Source organism: Stegodyphus dumicola, chromosome 6 (genome assembly GCF_044657685.1).
Source record: "Stegodyphus dumicola isolate Sdum_Otavi_A_Nest chromosome 6, ASM4465768v1".
NCBI lineage: Eukaryota > Metazoa > Arthropoda > Arachnida > Araneae > Eresidae > Stegodyphus > Stegodyphus dumicola.
Window position 1 is genome coordinate 31,830,941 of NC_140773.1, and position 18,016 is coordinate 31,848,956.

General features: G+C 35.1%; 1 protein-coding gene across 1 annotated transcript in view; it reads left to right on the forward strand.

The window, feature by feature from the left end:
• LOC118188648 (inactive dipeptidyl peptidase 10-like) overlaps nt 1-18,016 on the forward strand; it is a 1,447,514-nt gene that overhangs the window by 1,413,148 nt on the left and 16,350 nt on the right. Inside the window, exons 18-19 of the mRNA XM_085818201.1 lie at nt 4,355-4,512; nt 9,939-10,076. Of these exons, the coding sequence (XP_085674327.1) occupies nt 4,355-4,512; nt 9,939-10,076 (296 nt within the window). The remainder of the gene's footprint in view (nt 1-4,354; nt 4,513-9,938; nt 10,077-18,016) is intronic.

The window sequence follows — 18,016 nt, forward strand, 5'->3', positions numbered from 1 at the left end:
GCACCCATCTTGCACACACCTTCCGATATTGCAACTTTTCCGTTAAAATCCTGTGGATTGTGCTTCTGGAAACCTCAGGAACCAAAATGCAGAGAGCATCCAGAATGATCCTCCGAATTTTACGCATGAGTTCCTCAACTTTCGCGATTGTCTCTTCGGCAATTGACGGCCTCCCGCTTCTTTCTTCGTCATGAATTTCAGTACGACCGGCTGTAAACTCTCTACGCCACTTGCGAACGTTTTTGACATCCATGCACTACTGTCCATACACTTCCGTCAATAGGTGGTGAATTTCAACCGGTTTAACGCCTTTTGCGTTCAAAAATCGAATAACTGCGCGCACTTCGCACTTGGCGGTAACGTTTGTCGGGAGCTCCATTTCAAATGCCTGCCAAGCCAAGACTGAACATCCGAGCGAAGCGCCTGCGTGCTTATGTGGTAGCGGAGAAGGCACCACTCACAACAGTGTTGCCAACAACCGTATTAAAACTTTCTCTACGTCCCCAAAAAATAGGAGACCTTTTTTTTGGAAATTGCCCTCGTACATATGTATCCAATGTACCTATACCAGCCAATGTACCTATGTATGAAACTTTTTATCTATTGTATTCTGAAGCATATATGCATAGGCCCTTGTTTGGCCACGTCAAAATCTCATATACTTCATTAATATATCCCCGATGCAGCCCTCGCGGGAAGCCGCGAGGGTTGTGTTGTTCTAGATAGGTGCGGGTACCGGACAACACCCGATTTGTCATATAAAGCCGTCCGGGTGTCCGGGCCCTGCATTTACCTGTCACCTGTCTTCATCTTGTCTCGTGTTTCCTAACTCATTTTGCTATCTCTCTCTATCTTATTTCATGAGTTTACGAAAGGCAGACATACATTTCATGACATAATTGATGGTCACAACTTAAAAAGGGTGATGGAACAGGACATAAATAAACATTTTCGTAATTCAGTGCGTGGTGGGATATGTCATCGTGAAAGCAGAGTAAGTACGATGAATATCGAAACGAAATATCCTTTATTTATGGATTTTTAAGAGAATGAGTGCTTGATATTTAAGCGAATAGTTTAAATGACCGGCACCAACTAAAATGCATTACGAATGGAAGTTCTGTGCCACAAAATCCGCCGAAATCGTAGTTGATTTTTTCACTTTGCATACTCTGAAATGTCTGTAATTCGACAATACAATATGACATTTTCTGAGTATAAGTGTTACCGTCAGTTAACAGTCAGATTAGTTTTCGAAATAAATTTAAGGAATCAATATCTTTTTCTTAATTTCTGAAGATTGATTTCATTTCATCCAGTTCTTAACAACGAGGTTTCCCTTAGGTGAACAGAGTTCGGGTTTTAAATAAACAACTAATAAAATCTGAATCAAGCTTGTATTAACAATGCTGCTATTAAATTAACAAGAACTTTATGAATTCAATTTAGATTGGTTATGTACAACTGAACAGAGAAATCTCTGCCTTAGAGACACACGCCTGCTAATTTTCTACAGATTCCATACTAAGAGTAGATCTTAATTAACAAAAGCAAAATTTGCTCGGAAGTGAAACAACTTTCCTCTGAAAACGTTAAAGCAAGAATAGCAGCTTAAAATTAACTTCGTGTAATTCTTGATTATCACATTACGTTCATTCGCTATATACCAGCAGGGAATTCAGTACAACTATTCTCTTTCATGTAGAATTCTCCTGATAATTTCTTTCGAGTCGTTTCATCGTCGACTGCATATTCTTGCATTTGTCTAGACACAGTTAAAAGTGACTGAATAAACGTCAGACAGCACAGATGGAATTTGAAAGATTTTCACTGATTACAAAATTAAATAAACCTTGCAAGATATATTATCTTTTTATAATACATACTTGGGAATAATATTAAGAATGTCATACACACAGGCATGTCTTGTTTTACTATACGTCACAAGATGGTACAATATATTTGCTTTTTCACCAATCAGCAAATATAAGGCACAAATATGAGGCATCGAATTAGACGACTGGCATTATTTTACCAATTACATTTACTCTGCTAGTATCTCACAGCATGTACAAGTGACAAATCAGTGCCTCGTCGGGGCTTCACCCATAGAATTTCCAGTTGCTGGTTGGATGTGTAAACCTCGAGAAAATATGTGGCATTTGTTGTACATTCATTTTATCAATTCTAAAAAATATCAAATAAATTTCCGTGGTTGAAACGATATTTAAAAATTTTGTTTCATTGTAAGAAAGCCAAACATCTTTGGGCCGTCAACCGAATAATAAGTCGCTGCGCTTATTTACATTATTTTTCCTAAATTCTAAAATACATCGACTACTCATCAAAGCAGCTTTTTCCTTCTCTCGTCATTGTTCAAGAAGTTTGTTCATATAACGTTTATTTTAGGATACAAAGATTCTATTAATGTTTTCCTTTATAATGAAGCCATTCAATTTCCAAAACCTAGTCACCTGACAGGTTTCGGCAAAATAACGAAATAATGCGAGAACTTATAGCTTATTTTTCTTTCTCTTGCATCTGTATGCCTCATTATGGATCTGTGTTTTAGAGAATAAGATACCTAGTCCCTTCCTTCAAATATTTCCTTTCCTTTGCATTCCTTAATTTTATCGTCCAGAATACCCCGACCTTTTTTACTTCCTCGTACAAAGTAAAAAGGAAGTATTGTAATCGCGAAAAGTTTCAGGCAGCATATTTCAACGAAAATATCCATTTTGACCGCTATCGAATGCAATTTAACGATGTTTTTGCGTGATATCTGTACGTAAGGACAGAATAAAAGACTCCTTTCCTCCAAAAAAATTATAAAACTGATTTAAAATGAATTCTAAAGAAAATTTTTCGTGGCATCTGTACGAACGTATGTACGTACGTGCGAACGTATCTCGCATAACTCAAAAACGAGTAGCCTCAGAACATTGAAATTTTGTATATAGGACTGCTATAATATGTAGATGTGCACCTCGTATTTTGTTGCAATCGGCCGCACCAAACGTATATAAATATATTTATATATATATATCCTTTCTGTTACCCGGCTCAGTGATCTCAGTTTCTTTACTCTTATATGTTTGTAAATTGTACATTTTTTGGTTTAAAAAATAATTAAATTATGTTGTTCTTATCTTTCGGTTAAGGTTTTTATGCCTTTAGTAAATCTGTATGCAATAATTTTAGAATTATGAACAATTTTAAAGTTGTTTAAGTGCCGCTAAGCCTAATAACTTTTTTGATGGCGGCCATTGCTTGTTTTCTTGTTGTTATTGTTCTATTAACTGAGCATTTACATGTAAAATGAGTTTAAAAACTAATTCGGCATTGAAAATTTTATTGCTTAAATTGGATAAATGATTTCAGTAATTAATTTTCTTTGTTTAGCTAGTAGAACTGTTTAATAAAAATCGATTCATTTGCACTCTTGAAGCTTTCAATGCTCTGGTACGATATGATACGATATGAAATTTTTCTCTATTAAAGTTTGAAAGCACCTAAGAACTTACTTCTAAAAGGCAAATAGCAACTTGAACATTTAAGAAATAGGTAGAGACAATAAATGCTTATGAAATAAATATAAGCATGAAGAAAAAGTTTGTCACTAAAGAAAGAAGCATATCAGAAATATCTTTAAATGCTATTGGAATAGATGATTACTATTAATGGAAAGAAGCATTATATTGATGCATCCTCATTTAGTAAATGGGTATTTTTTTTTAATTCTAAGATCCTTAATTCCGAAAATTATGGAAAGTAATCTTCTACGTAAGGTGCAGTTTATAAATAATGCATTGCAGCCTTTTAAACAAAACCTTGCTTCTAAAATACTAAAATATTAAAATATTATTTTAGCAAAGCTCGTGAGAAACATAGTTATTCAATTGATATAACTTATATGCATTCTGAGTTTAAAAATGAATGAAATTTAACTGCGTTAAGCGAACCTAGGGCCCGAATGTCGCTACGGTAAACTAATATAGTGAATTTCAAAGACTGCATCATTTATTCTATTGTGGTTTATGCGCTACCGACGAAATAAATTTAATTCAATCCAATAACTTTAAACGAAATGCAAGAAAAAATGCGTATAATTTAATATTCCGTACAAGGAAGTCATGTGGTGTACACATCAGATTTTTTAATATATCGCGTATTGCATGGTTTTATAGCATTTCATACGAATTTATGAGTGTTTAATGATTTAATTCGATTTTTATGTATCTTAATTCCTGAACTCTTTTCCACGGACACTGTTCTTGCTCTTTTGCAGAAATGTATGTTTGTTTACCTCACCCCTTTCCCTGAGATTACCTTATTCTTCGTAATTCCCTTTAAGGTACCTAAGAGACAACTTGCCTTTTATTCATCCCACCAATATTGCCATCTGGGGCCATTCTTACGGCGGTTTTGTAGCTGCATCTGCTCTGGCTGCTCACAATACCGTCTTCAAGTGCGCAGTGTCTATTGCTCCTATTACCAGCTGGATTTACTACAGTAAGTTTGAAAGAATATATTTCATATTTTTTATTAGTTTTATTGTTAAATCTAGCAAATACTTACATGAAAGTAAACTTGCCTTACGTCAATGGGAGAAAAATTCAACTTGATTGAATGGTAAACATTTTTCAATCAAATTACGTTTGAGAGATTCAGAGGACCACAAAACCATGCTCTTCAAACGGAATCGAGTAACTCCATAAAACTGCCGTACGGATTCTGCAAGTTAAAATGAGAATTCGAAAGATATCTTGAATATTAAATGGAACGCAAAAATAAACGTCTGGAAACAATTAATTTAGATATTTTTTTCCCTTCTGCTGTTGTTGTTAGCGAAAATAATACTAAGCTGAGAATATTTGGAGTCCACAAACAAAATGCAGTTTCATAAACTTAATGAATATATCAGTTTTACAAATTCCCCGAGTTTTTATTTTTGAAGAGAACTGGATTATGGCAAAGCATGCTATTATCTATTACTTTAGAACAAGAATTTCATTAGTATTTCTTGACCCCAAACCATGACTGATGACCATGGTAATGTTCCAACCCTCTAATGTACTAAAATTCCCTAATTCTCTCTCTGTGCGGTGATAGAATCGCTAGGATCTTGAAGGACTTATTGTAAAGTAGCCGACTATAGCCTTGTTTGCCTAGGGAAAAGAAGGACTGGAAGAAAATCAATTGCACACGAGGGTAGGGCACACTATGAAGAGAGTAGGCAATCCGCCCATTTGCTATGGTTTGATAAAAGATCACAACACTTGTGTTTAGCACCTGGAGAGCATGAATTCCCCGAATCAGCAAAGTTTGCAGCTAATTGGTCTGCACTTAGCATACATTTCTAGACAATCCAATACCAGTTGGAAACCTAAAAATATAAGCTATAAAACTTACACAACATCATCAAGAAGCGTTCAGCTTGCTTGATTAAGGAATATCCAACATGGCAAAAAGTTTCGATCAAATTTAACGCCATCATACTGTCGATTAAGTTCATTCTACAAGAAAACGTGAGTTAAAATAAACTTTGCTTTGAAAATTGAATCCTTTCTTTTAATATAATTTCGTTTTTCTTTAAATTCTTTCACATAGGTTTATTTCTTTAAAATTATTCAATATACATTCGGTTCTTTAAAATTCTTGTCTAAAAATTGTTTTCTAAAGATCCTAAATGCATTTAGGTTTAGTCGGATTAATGAATATGATTTTCTGCGAATTTAATAAATGCATACCATGCAGTTCACACTCCATAAAATCGTTCATTTGCAGTAAATTTGCTTTTCAAAGCTGCTGTCGTATAGGTAAAAAAAAATTAATATAATTTACCTGATCTTCGGGTTAAATAAATGAGCATCTTTGCGGAAAATCTTTTTTTGGCTAATAAATGATCTCTAAAATTGTACCTGTCAGTATGTTTGTGAAATCTAAAGACCGGCTAAAACATAACGGAATACACAACATGGATGTAAACGTCGCAGAGAAAACAACGCGAGGGGGGAGTAACATGGTACAAAACATTGTGGGAGAAAAGAAAACAAAGAGAAAACACTGTGGTATAAAACATCGTCGGAGAAAATAAAACGATTCAAAAGCTTCGAAATTTTAAAAATTGTCTTAAAAATATCATTGTAAAAATTAAAGCACCTACAAATCATTGCATGATGATAACATCGCAGACATGTCTTTACAGACTTTAAAAATTGTAAATGCATGTTCGTATAATGATTTGAGACAGCAAGAAAGAATGAGGAATATTTTTACCTCTATAATACCTATTTTAGAATTAACTAATGAATTCTTAATGAGTACAAAATTAAAGCTAAGTTTAACAGTTTAATAGAAATTGAAACTTGCGTAGTGAATTAATATACGTCATAATTTAGTTAATCGCTTTTATAATGCTGCACTGATATAGGGAATATTCACTTAAAACTTTTAAAGTCTAGAAGTTAAAGCTCTGGGATATCATCATCATGCAATGATTTTCCTTCTGTGATGGCTTTCTTCCTTGCGTTGTTTTCTCCGCGACGTTTTCGTCTGCGATATTTCGAGGGATTTCTAAAGGTCTCTTTTTAGATAGATTTGTAATTTCTCTATCTAGCTTTCTTTTGAAAAATAATTTTTCTTCTCGCTTAGTTCGAGAGAAGCTGGGTTTCTTTTCTCAAGTCTCCAGCTCGACAGTTTGAATCTGTCATTTAATCCTTTTGCCAAAACTTGATCTTTCTTTTTCTAACTTAAAAAAAAAAGAAAAGAAAGAAAAACTCTTAGAAATTGTAATATGTTATTTTTGAGAATTTATTCGAAAGACGAAATCTTTGTTCGATTCGGACTAAGACTTAGTACCCATTTGAAATTTAAAACTAAAAACCTGTGAACCCTTTTTTCTCATAGTAAAGCACTCCCTTTCTTATGCTTTGTTATGCTCTATGAAGTTAACGATTGAACCTCAAAATAAAAATCATTGAAACTTGGTAGCTTCTAACTCTGAGAAACGTAAACTATTAATTTTATAAATTGAAATTAAACGTCATGTCTTCGAATGCGCAATATAGTACGTATATATATGAACGCATAATTAAACCCAGTGTCATCATGATTATAAGAATCTTAAATATTATACAAAAGAATAATTCCATGAGAGACTTCGTCTCTTTTAAAATGGAAAAATTAAATTAAATTTTTATCATATGTGTATTTCTAAATTCACTGCCCTCCAAACGTTAAGTAACAGCATGATTTTGTGCCTAATTTGAGAATGAAGCAACATAGAAAGAAGAAATTTACAGGACATGTTCACTAAACAGTTTTTAATGAACGCGGCATAGATTGTTTCTAAAATTCAATACAATCATGATTTACAACAAAATATTACACTTTTAGCAAAGAAATCCACTCTTGGAGAAACAGTATGTCACACATTTTTGAGGAAACATGAGGTGATAACATTGCAAAAATGGGTTCTAATAAGTAATGTGTCTATCCCTAGCTGCAATGCTTTGGCGGCAGCGACGGTCCATGCTGTCAATTAAGTTGTCGGTCAGTGAAATGGGAAGCAACGATTAGACATGGAGTAATCCTTGTTTAAGCCCATCTAACGACCTTGGAGGAGGACCTTGGAGGAAGCAGCAAGTCTCCCAAGGTAGTTCCAAAGACAGTCTATCGGATTCAGGTCTAAGGACTGAGCTGGCTATTCCATCCCTTCTTCACCGTGAACCTCAAGATATTCTTCAGCAACCCGAGCTCGGTGCAATCGCGCATTATTGTCCTTCAGAAAAAATCCAGAACCAATAGCAGAGGCATATGGGCGGACATATTGATCAATTATCTCGCTATCTCACATCGTCAAAGTTCTTCCATTAAACACATGTGGGTCATTGTGACCATCGAGAGAACCCAATCCAAACCATTATTCCACCACCTCTGTAACTGCGTCTTTCCATAATGTGGGATTGGTTGTATCTGGTGCGTTGTTCCCTCCAGTTCAGCGGACGACCTGAATCACTCTACAATGTGAACCTGGACTCGTCTGTGAAGAGAACAGACGCCCATTGTTGACTGGTGCAGGAGACGTGTTGTCTCGCCTAACATAAACGGTCTCCCGCAGATGTTGTAACTCTAGGTCTGCCTCGAACATGACTTCTACACACAAAATCCTCGGATTCAAACTGATTGCATAGTTGGTGGGCCCCACTACGAGAAACATTGAGACGTCTAGCAGCATCAGCTTGTGACATCCCCATTTCCATCCCTCCGATCGACCGCCATCTCAACGAATCGAAAACCAACTTCGCCTGGGCATTGATAAACTCTCGCGGATATTGTCCACGAAACTGTAATAACAACTAAATATCAACACCCGTGAACAAAAATTACAATTTTTACATTTTTTCTCCAACTCTTATATAAGTATTCACATCTATAAAATAAAAGTGTTAGCTATTTTTTATGCATATATTTTCTTAAACTTCGTTACTGTCATGCATATGAAGTGCGAAATTAAACTTTACTGACATTTTTGTAATCGTGAGCTTTGATAAACTTGCTATTCCTTAACTTTTAGAGAACAGTGTAGTTTCGATTCTATATTCTGTTTACAAATTTAGAAAATTTTCTCTAAGCACTATCCGTAGTCTTCATTTTGTAGCATTCCTGTTTCTTCCAGGAAAGCTAACGTTTATTTCTCTGTTTCATAATTCTTACATTTATTGTCAGTATATTAATACTTTTAATGAAAATTTTGCCTAGGATGATAAAAACAGAGCGCAATACCTGAACAGCAAAAACACGATTTACATGCCGAGTGTACGGATTAGACGTCGATAAGTCATCCATATATGCTTGCATAAAAGAATTATGCGTAATAAGTAAATTTAGAAGTGAACAAAATACCATATTTTCTGAAATTCCTGTTCAAAAAAATTCTCAAATCCCTCTTATTTTCGAATAACTTAAATGTGACGATTTCTTACATAAAAATAAAAGTTTTACTTAATATGCAAATCTTTTAATAAAAGCAAAACATCAGATCTGCGTTTAAGGATAAACAGATTAAAACGTCTGCGGTCTTACGAAGATACAAATAAAGTATTATAAATGAAAGGTTATAATTAATGCTCTTGAATCTTCAGATTCGTTTTCTCAATTCAATTTAATAAAATGTATTTCAGTAACAGTTTATACTTTTTAGATTTTTACATAATCCTCTTAAATCGAAGCAAAAATAGTAAGAGGTGGATTATTTCAAGGTTTAATACAGATATTAGTTGCTTCATAAGCTTAATTGTCTCCAACATATTGTGAAAAAATGTCACGAAGTGATACTTGCGACAAGCTGAAATTTCAACTTCGTTTTTGTTTTAATGAGCTCCTCCATTGGATGTCAATGAAGCAAGCATTTACTAAGTTTTCGAGTTAAGGGTATAATAATTTTTAGGTTAGGATAAGAAAAATTCGAGTGAAAAGAAAAATGGAAAGATTCGAGTTTTAAAATCTCGAACCATCAACAAGACGTGTTATTCGAGGATTCAAATATTTCATTCCCATATAAAACCATATATATATATATATATATTGGTAAATTTTCATCATCATCTAATAAATTTTGTTGCGTTTCACGAGTCATGGCCTATTTAGATAAATGTGAAGCTTTTAAAATAAGACAAAAAGCAATATTATTTTTACATATTTGCATCTGAAGAAATGGGATGTATAATTGACTTCCATGGAAAGGGGTTGTGTTTTGCTCAAAAATCTACATTAATTTAAGTTTGCTTTTTGGGCTGATTTTAAATTGTACTATGCTGTGTTTCTCATCCATTTGAAGTATGGAGCAGTCATCAAACAGAAATGGCTACAATACTCAATCAAATATTTTTAATTCTTTATTTTCATAAAAATAAATAAATTGTGTTTATTTCCAGGCTCTACCTACACTGAAAGATACATGGGCTCTCCACTGCCACAAGACAACTGCCAAGGATACGAAAGAGCAAGTTTGATCCGAAAAGCTCACAGTTTTAAAGGAAAAAAAATACTTTTGATACATGGCACTGCAGACGGTACGACCAATATCATTATCTCGCAGTTTCCCTAATTTAGAGTCATGTTTACCTTAGTGTGTTCTTCTTGTGTACTGAACTGACTGTTAATCTCATTAGACAAACAAATCAAAGAGGAAAATGAGGGAAAAAACTGCTTAACCGTGTTTACTTGGGAGTTACAACAAACAAAAACGTTATTCACATATTAACTTTACCTAGACGTTAGCAATCTCGTATTTAAATCTAACAAAGTCAATGAGTTAAAATCATTAGTATGTTAATGCCTTGTTGGGAAAATGCGCAACAGAGTGAGGATAGATAAATATGTTTGCACTAACAGCAGCTTTCCTGAAATTTTATCAAAGGAAAGAATAAATGCTATTATAGCAGTACCCTAAATTATAATACGTTCCTACGTAAGCTTTCATTATGAGAGTCATTTTTGTGCGAAAACTTTTCCCATGAGTTACTGTGGTAATTTTACCTCGTTCCTGAGCTCGATCCAAAATAGCAAAACATCATAAACAAATTTTACAAAGTACGCAAAGCATCACAACGTTGAAAACTTAAGGAATTTATTAATGCATTAGTAATAAAAATACTTACGCTTATTTTCTGTGCATACAATCACACAAATTTTCCATTCTGTTATCTTTGATCTTTTTGCAGATTTGACTTTTCTTGTGTTTATGTGCAGGTTTCAAGAAATTGTCTAAAAGAGTTAGCTTCACTTTCTTCTTTAGGGCTGGTCTTGAGCTACTGCATGACATCTTAAGTTAATCAGGTGTATCGGACTTCTTTCCATCAGATGTTACCAACAGTTTGAATTTTCCCTTCATGACAAAATTTCACCACATATCCTTGATCTTAATTTTTTTATCAGAACAACAAATAAACGGATTTTTTATAGTTTTACACCTATAAATGATAATGTAATTTTATCATGAGGTTCCAAATTTAAAACAAACTATCACATTTCAAAATTTAAATATAATTTTAAATAAAAGAAAGCCAGACTCTTAACTTCTGTAAAATACACTGACTTCCAAAAGTTAAGCACGCAGTACAAATTAGCAATCTTCGAAAATGCAGATGAATTAGAATTGACTGAAAATCGCGACATATGAAGATTACAGCACAGTCGTGACTGGTCGTAAAATATCGCATGTTAAGGTCAATCACGAAAGGCCGTCTGAGTATATGCTAACGAGGCAGTCGTTGAAAATGCCAGCATTCTAACGAATTTCAGATGGTTCATTTAAATGTTGATACCAAGTGTTTACAATTTAGATAATTTGTATGGTATTCGTGTTTCTATGGCTGAAAGAAAACGAATACATTTAGTGAGCGATGGTGTGTGGATGCGCTGAATAGTCAATCAAAGGCTGTCGTTCTTCTCTTTAGCGATGATCATTCGGTAATTTTTCGGATGTGTAAACAATTCCAGACAAGTCAAACAATTGCCTGGAGGCCAATCAAACAAGATTATACCTCTTACGAAGATCATTATATTGCTATAGTAGCCAAGCAAAACATACGAGCGACCACAACAACGTTTACATCCGTTGTTACAGCATCACTCGGTAAGACAACAATAACGTAATGTGCGCCGAAAGGCTTCCCATGAAGAGATTATATATCCTAGTACAAATGTCTGCGTTCCACTAACAGCCCAATCGAGAAGAGCAAGATTAAAATAATGTTGTCAACATCTCAACAGAACTCTCTCAAACTGGCGCAAAGTGCTGTTCGCGGGCGTATCCAGGTATGCCTTATCTGTTTTGGATACATGTAAGTGTCCTGAGTAGAACAGTGAGCTTACTGGAAATTATGTTCTGTTAAACTGTAGAAAAGATAACAAAGATGAGAAGGGTTTAATTACCCTTTATTCTCCACGAATTACAGGTGCTCCCGCACTTCGTGATACAAAGACCAAACACTTGTGGTCTGAACATAAGAAAATAAGAACTACTAGCTAATTAAATTTAAATAAGAGCTAAACTCGAATACTTGACATAGACGAATAACACTAAGATTGGCTTTTTAGATTTTTAAGTATGTAGTACGCAAACTGCGGAAAATTACAATACAGTAGAAGTCCATTAGTCCGGCATCCAACAGTCCGGAATGTCCGATAGTCCGGCATCGCTCCGGAAAATTGTAAAAATTTTGGTTTTCCCCAAAAGTGTGTCTATAAAGCAAATAAAACCGCTCGAGAGCTATTCGGAAGTTTTCGGGGTATTTCGAGATCATCCGGAAGCGCTCGGTATTGTTCGGAAACAATTAGCGGCCGGCTAGTCTCAGCTGTCACAACAAATTCAGGTGCAGTGCAGCTCCGTTAATCAATCACGAAGCGTCTTCGCCATTTTTTTGTGCGTTGTTGTTTTGTGTCCTTTCACATCGCAGTAAACGTAACTTTTGAAACTGTTTATAAAAAAAGTGATTTTCGTTCTAACTGTACAGTGACCATGTTTTCAAAACCTAAGCCTTCGAGTTCAAAAGGAGAGAAACGAAAACACGTAACACTGACTCTCAATCAGAAATTAGAAATCATCAAACAGCTAGAAAAAGGCGAGAATAGAAATGTTTTCATGAATGAGTTTAATATTGGCTCATCAACTATTTATGACATTAAAAAACAAAAAGATGAACTAATGAAGTTTGCTTCTCAATCGGTAACAACTGAAAAATTGGCTTCTAGACAAACATTAAAAAAAAAAAAACTGGAACAGCTAGATAGTGTATTGTTCAAATGGTTTAGTGCAGTACGTTCTGAAGGAAAGCCGGTAACAGGGCCAATGATTGTTGAAAAGGCAAAGAAATTCGGCCAAGATTTAGGAGTTGCTGAAAGTGAATGTAATTATTCTGATGGTTGGCTCAGAAACTAAGTTTCGGCATGGAATTCGAAGACTTGATGTAACTGGAGAAACCCTTTCAGCAAATCAAAACTCTGCAGAAAAATACAAAGACGAGTTTGAAAAAATCGTGGCTGATAATGATTTAACACCTGAACAGATTTACAATGCTGATGAAACAGGGCTATTGTGGCGATGTTTACCAACATCTACACTAGCTAGGGGAGGAGAAAAAGCAGCCAAGGGTTTTAAAAAAAACAAAGACAGATTAACCGTTTTGCTATGTGCTAATGCGTCTGGAAACCACCGAGTGACCCCTTTTGTGATAGGTAAATCTGCAAAACCCAGGGCTTTTAAGAATGTTACACACTTGCCTGTCCAATACGATGCTCAATCAAATGCGTGGATAACTGCCGCCCTCTTTAAAGACTGGTTTTTTTCACCACTTTGTGCCTGAGGTCAAGGAATCCTTCAAAAGCCTTGGTCTACCAGAAGATACTAAAGCCATCCTTCTTTTGGACAATTGCAAAGCCCATCCGCCAGTAGATGAGTTAGTTTCTGGAAATATTGTTGCTACTCTGCTCCCACCTAACGTAACATCTTTGATTCAACCCATGGACCAAGGGGTTATTCAAAATTTTAAATGCTTTTATAGAAGGTCTTTTATTCAAGGCCTGTTAAATGCCGACTGTGACGTGACTGATTTTCAAAAAAAGTTTACAGTAAAAGATGCCGTCTATGTATTGCACAGTCTTGGAACCAGGTAAAAAATACAACACTCCAAAAATGCTGGAGAAAACTTTGGCCAGCTGCAAACCCTGCATCTGACCTAACTCTACAGACTGATGAGGAAGAAAACCATCAAGACGCTCTGACCAAAGTTTTGGATGTCGTTAGAAGTACTGACAATCCCTTGAAAAACCTGCCTGAAGATGAGGTAGAAGAGTGGCTTTTAATCGACGAGAATGAGCCTGTTGAACAAGAACTAACCGATGAGGACATTATCAACATTGTAGTAAACCCTCAGCCTACTCAAAATCTTGAAGAAAATGACTCAGATGCCGAAACAGAAGAAAAGGAAAAAATCAGCTGGGCAGAAGCTGCAGAATCACTAAATAAGTTTATCTCTTTTGCCGAGGCTAGTACTAGCTACAGTGCTTCAGAAATTATTGATTTCCATATCATTAGAAATAAATTTTATACTAAACGCCAAAAGTCAAGAAAACAAAAAGACATTCGTGACTTTTTTAAATCTAAGTGAAATATGTTTTACAGTACGTGTACATACATTATATGAAATGTAAAATAAACTTTGTTGTATGTATTTGCATACTGTATTTTTAGTTTAATTATTAACCTAATTGTTCTTATAATTACCGCCCGATAGACCGGAATTTTCGGTAGTCCGGCACCGAGCCGGTCCCGAACGTGCCGGATTATCGGACTTCTACTGTACGTCTTCCATATCAAGAGGACTAAACCTCCATATCAAGTTCCATATCAAGAGGACTAAACCTTAAAGGCGGACAGCAACTGATTGAAAGCACGCGTTAAATAAAGTGGCAAGAAGGCTCACTCTCTCTCTCTCTACTTGGCTTAAGAGTCCCAACTTAAGAGTTTTCAAGCGCAATTTGGAATACCAACTAACATGTTTATTCTGGCCGGAAGTGGAAAATACGAGAGGACTTTAAAGTTCTAATAAAATAAACGTTAGTAAAACTTAAAATCCTTATAGCATAAGCTACCTTCATACGGAGTTCGGTGTTAATCAATGCATTACTTTTCCTTTTTTGTTGATTTTACCATAACGTGCTTAACATTTTGAAGCCAATGTAAATTAATGGAACTAAATATGAAAAATAGATGTAAAATATGAGAGACTTTTACGAATTAAGGCATATTTTTTATTTCATCAAATACAATGTAGTTTCTGCATAATCCCCATTTAACTAGGTACACTTATCCCAACGAAAAACTAATTCTTTAATCTGTCCTAAAAGAATGATTTCCGTGTCTCTTGTTTCACGCATTTATGGCAGGTTTAAACTACCAAATCGAACGCCTAGAAGAGGTTTTTTTTACAAATGTAGGAATAGAAAACTTCTCGCAGACCTTAAGCAATTTCTGAAGTTTTTACTCTTTCTTTCTACAAAAAGGAAATCATTGTTCTTCGCATCTTTCCATGTTTGCTAAAGCACTGCTAGAAAAGATGCGCCTGTATAAATCAAACAACTGAATTGGACTAAACAATATTTCCCGGGATAGCTGCATAAACATGTTATGACTTGTATCTTGCCAATAACGCTGCCTATCAGTTCTAGGAATTGAACTGGAGCTCAGATCCTTGAACTTTGGAAATAACCTATGTAGTTTAAATACTGAAGAAATATTATGCAAAATGCGTAAATTTCTTTCATTCAGAAGCATTATGTGAAACTCCAGACTCCTAGAAGACTTAGAGTGAATTATCCCTCATCTGGAAAGAATTACGAAGACTTAAGAATGATTCAAAACAAATGTTTTTATTAAGTTCAGAACTATAATGTAAATGCACGACTTGTACTTACAAGTCAGCCAACCGCTTGTGACTACGTAATTTAAAGTAACAGTAATTTCAAATTTAAAACTAAATTTAGTAGCCAAGGGCAACACAAATGAATTAATCTGAAGTTGGCACAAACTTCTCCCGGCGTAATAATTGTCGGCAAGTGTAATGCAAAGCGTAAGAATACAATCTTATTTGAGATAGCTACCTCAGTAATGTGACCTCGAGAGACAGAGACACGGTCTGTCATACAGTCCGAAAATCTCACTTTATACGCTTCCGAACTAATTATCATTCTGGTAGGGAAACAGTAAGAGAACTTACGATAAAGATCTATATCATAAAAATGACTGGCTATTTAAAATAATAATATCCTTAGTTGTTTGGTGTTGAAGTTATTGTTGGTGCTGCTTATGCTCACTTGTCTGACGTAGTCTCTTCCTCGTGGCAAATTATTACGCCTGCCGTTGGCAACAGCCTTGAGCACCATACAGACGACAGTGCGATTTAGCTCAGTTCCGCCCCCCATTTTGATGGAGAGCACCCCGGCGAGGAACTCCGCGAGGCGCCCGAGGGTCTCCCACCTCTCTCCCCTTCCACCAAACCACACGAGAGGACTTTCGGCTCGCCGCATATTTAGAGTGCCGCCAAGCCGCACCAACATTCTGCCTTTACAAACATCCCTGCCTTCTCCGGGATTCGAACCCGGGCCCTCCAACCTATGTGCTAACCTAAGAACCCAACTATACATACTTATAGTAAGAATTGAATCTATCAGGTTCAATGTTCCTTCTTACCTTCTTCGGGAACATACAAGGACCTGACTCGGAACAGAGAGCTTACTAAAGCTATGTTCACTAATTGTGGTAAGTAGACAGGATACAGACGAAGGGTATACAAAACCCTTTATTTTCTCTATATATACAAGAACTTCGGAATACACTGACCCGCCACTTGGGGTCTAACGTAAAAGTATAAAAATAAAACTAAACTCTAATTTAACTTTAGAATAATAAACGTGGAAGATTGGCCTTATAATAACAGGAAGCGTATGTAGCACAGAGACTGTGAACACTACAATACGTTTAAATTTATCAAGAGGATTAAAACCTCTGGCCTGGAAGGCAAACAGCAACTGCGTAACTTCTAAGGTAAGCGGCCTGCGTTGACTCACTGCTTCCTCTCTCTCGCTTGGCAAAAGGCCACAACTTAAATACTTGGCGTTCGCCAGACAAACTTTGCATAAAAACCTTCACGCTTATAATTCTGGCCGGAAGTAGAAAATAAGAAGTAATAGTAAAGATTTAAAATAAAATAAACGTTAGTAAAACTTAAGATCCTTACAAATCAAACAGGTGTAAAGTACCTTAAACATAAATATTAAGTACCCTAAACAAAAGTATTAATCAATCTGTCAGTAAATGTAAACTGCACTATGAAATGTGTATGATATGTACCATGCAAGTATTAATTAATATTATTAATTAATAATTAAATTCTTAGAAATGTAATTTGTATTATGTAATGCGTGAACTACGTACAATGCAAGTCTTCTCAGTAAATATAAGCTGTACTATGTAATGTATATAATATGCACCATGCAAACCTGTAAACAATAATGAATGCGTAGTGTTAAACTATGTGTTAACCTAAATACCTAAGATGTAAAGTACCTTTAACATAAGTATTAATCAATCTCTCTGTGTGTAATATGTACCATGCAAGTCTGTAAATAATAATGAATGCATAGGGTTAACCTAAGTATCTAATCATGTATAATTAAATATTGAACCTTACGGATGCAAAGAACCTTAAACATAAGTCATATTCAATTTCCCAGTAAATGTAATGTGTAATATGAAATGTGTGAAATATGTACCATGCAATATGAATGCAAATGCACCATGCAAGTATGAATAAGCAAGTCCGAATATGGTACGGCCTGTGTAATAGTCGTGCAAGTCAGAGTATGGCAATATGTACCATGCAAGTCTGAATGGGTAGCGATAACCTAAGTACCTAATTATGTCATTCTAGATAAGGGCGGGCGTGGTGCTCATACCAATTAACCGTAACGGTAGAGGAATGGTGCCCACGTCCTCCGTCACTCACTCACTCACTCAGCAGGGCGGTCAGCGACGTTAACCACTATACTGGTTAGACGGCTTACAGATTGTACAATACATTAATTAACAATATTTTCCTAAATTTTTCGAATTGCTCATATAATGATATTTTATCCCTATTCTATGATCATTTATCCAAATATTTTTATTTTATATGGAATCTAATAGTTATTGTCATAATTTATTCATTAAATATATTGAATAAAAATCAATAGATTCCGTCTTTCTGTCGATATGAAAGATATCATGTTATATCACGCAATATAATTTCTAGAAGAACGGCCATTATTATATGCACATAACATATTCGCATTGTATTATATGTCTAAAAACAGGTAGCCTTTGTATTATATTATATGTCTAACTATTGGTAATGAAGAAATGAAAATAAAGGAAGATAATTCTCTTAATCTAATTTTTTTTTTAATTTAA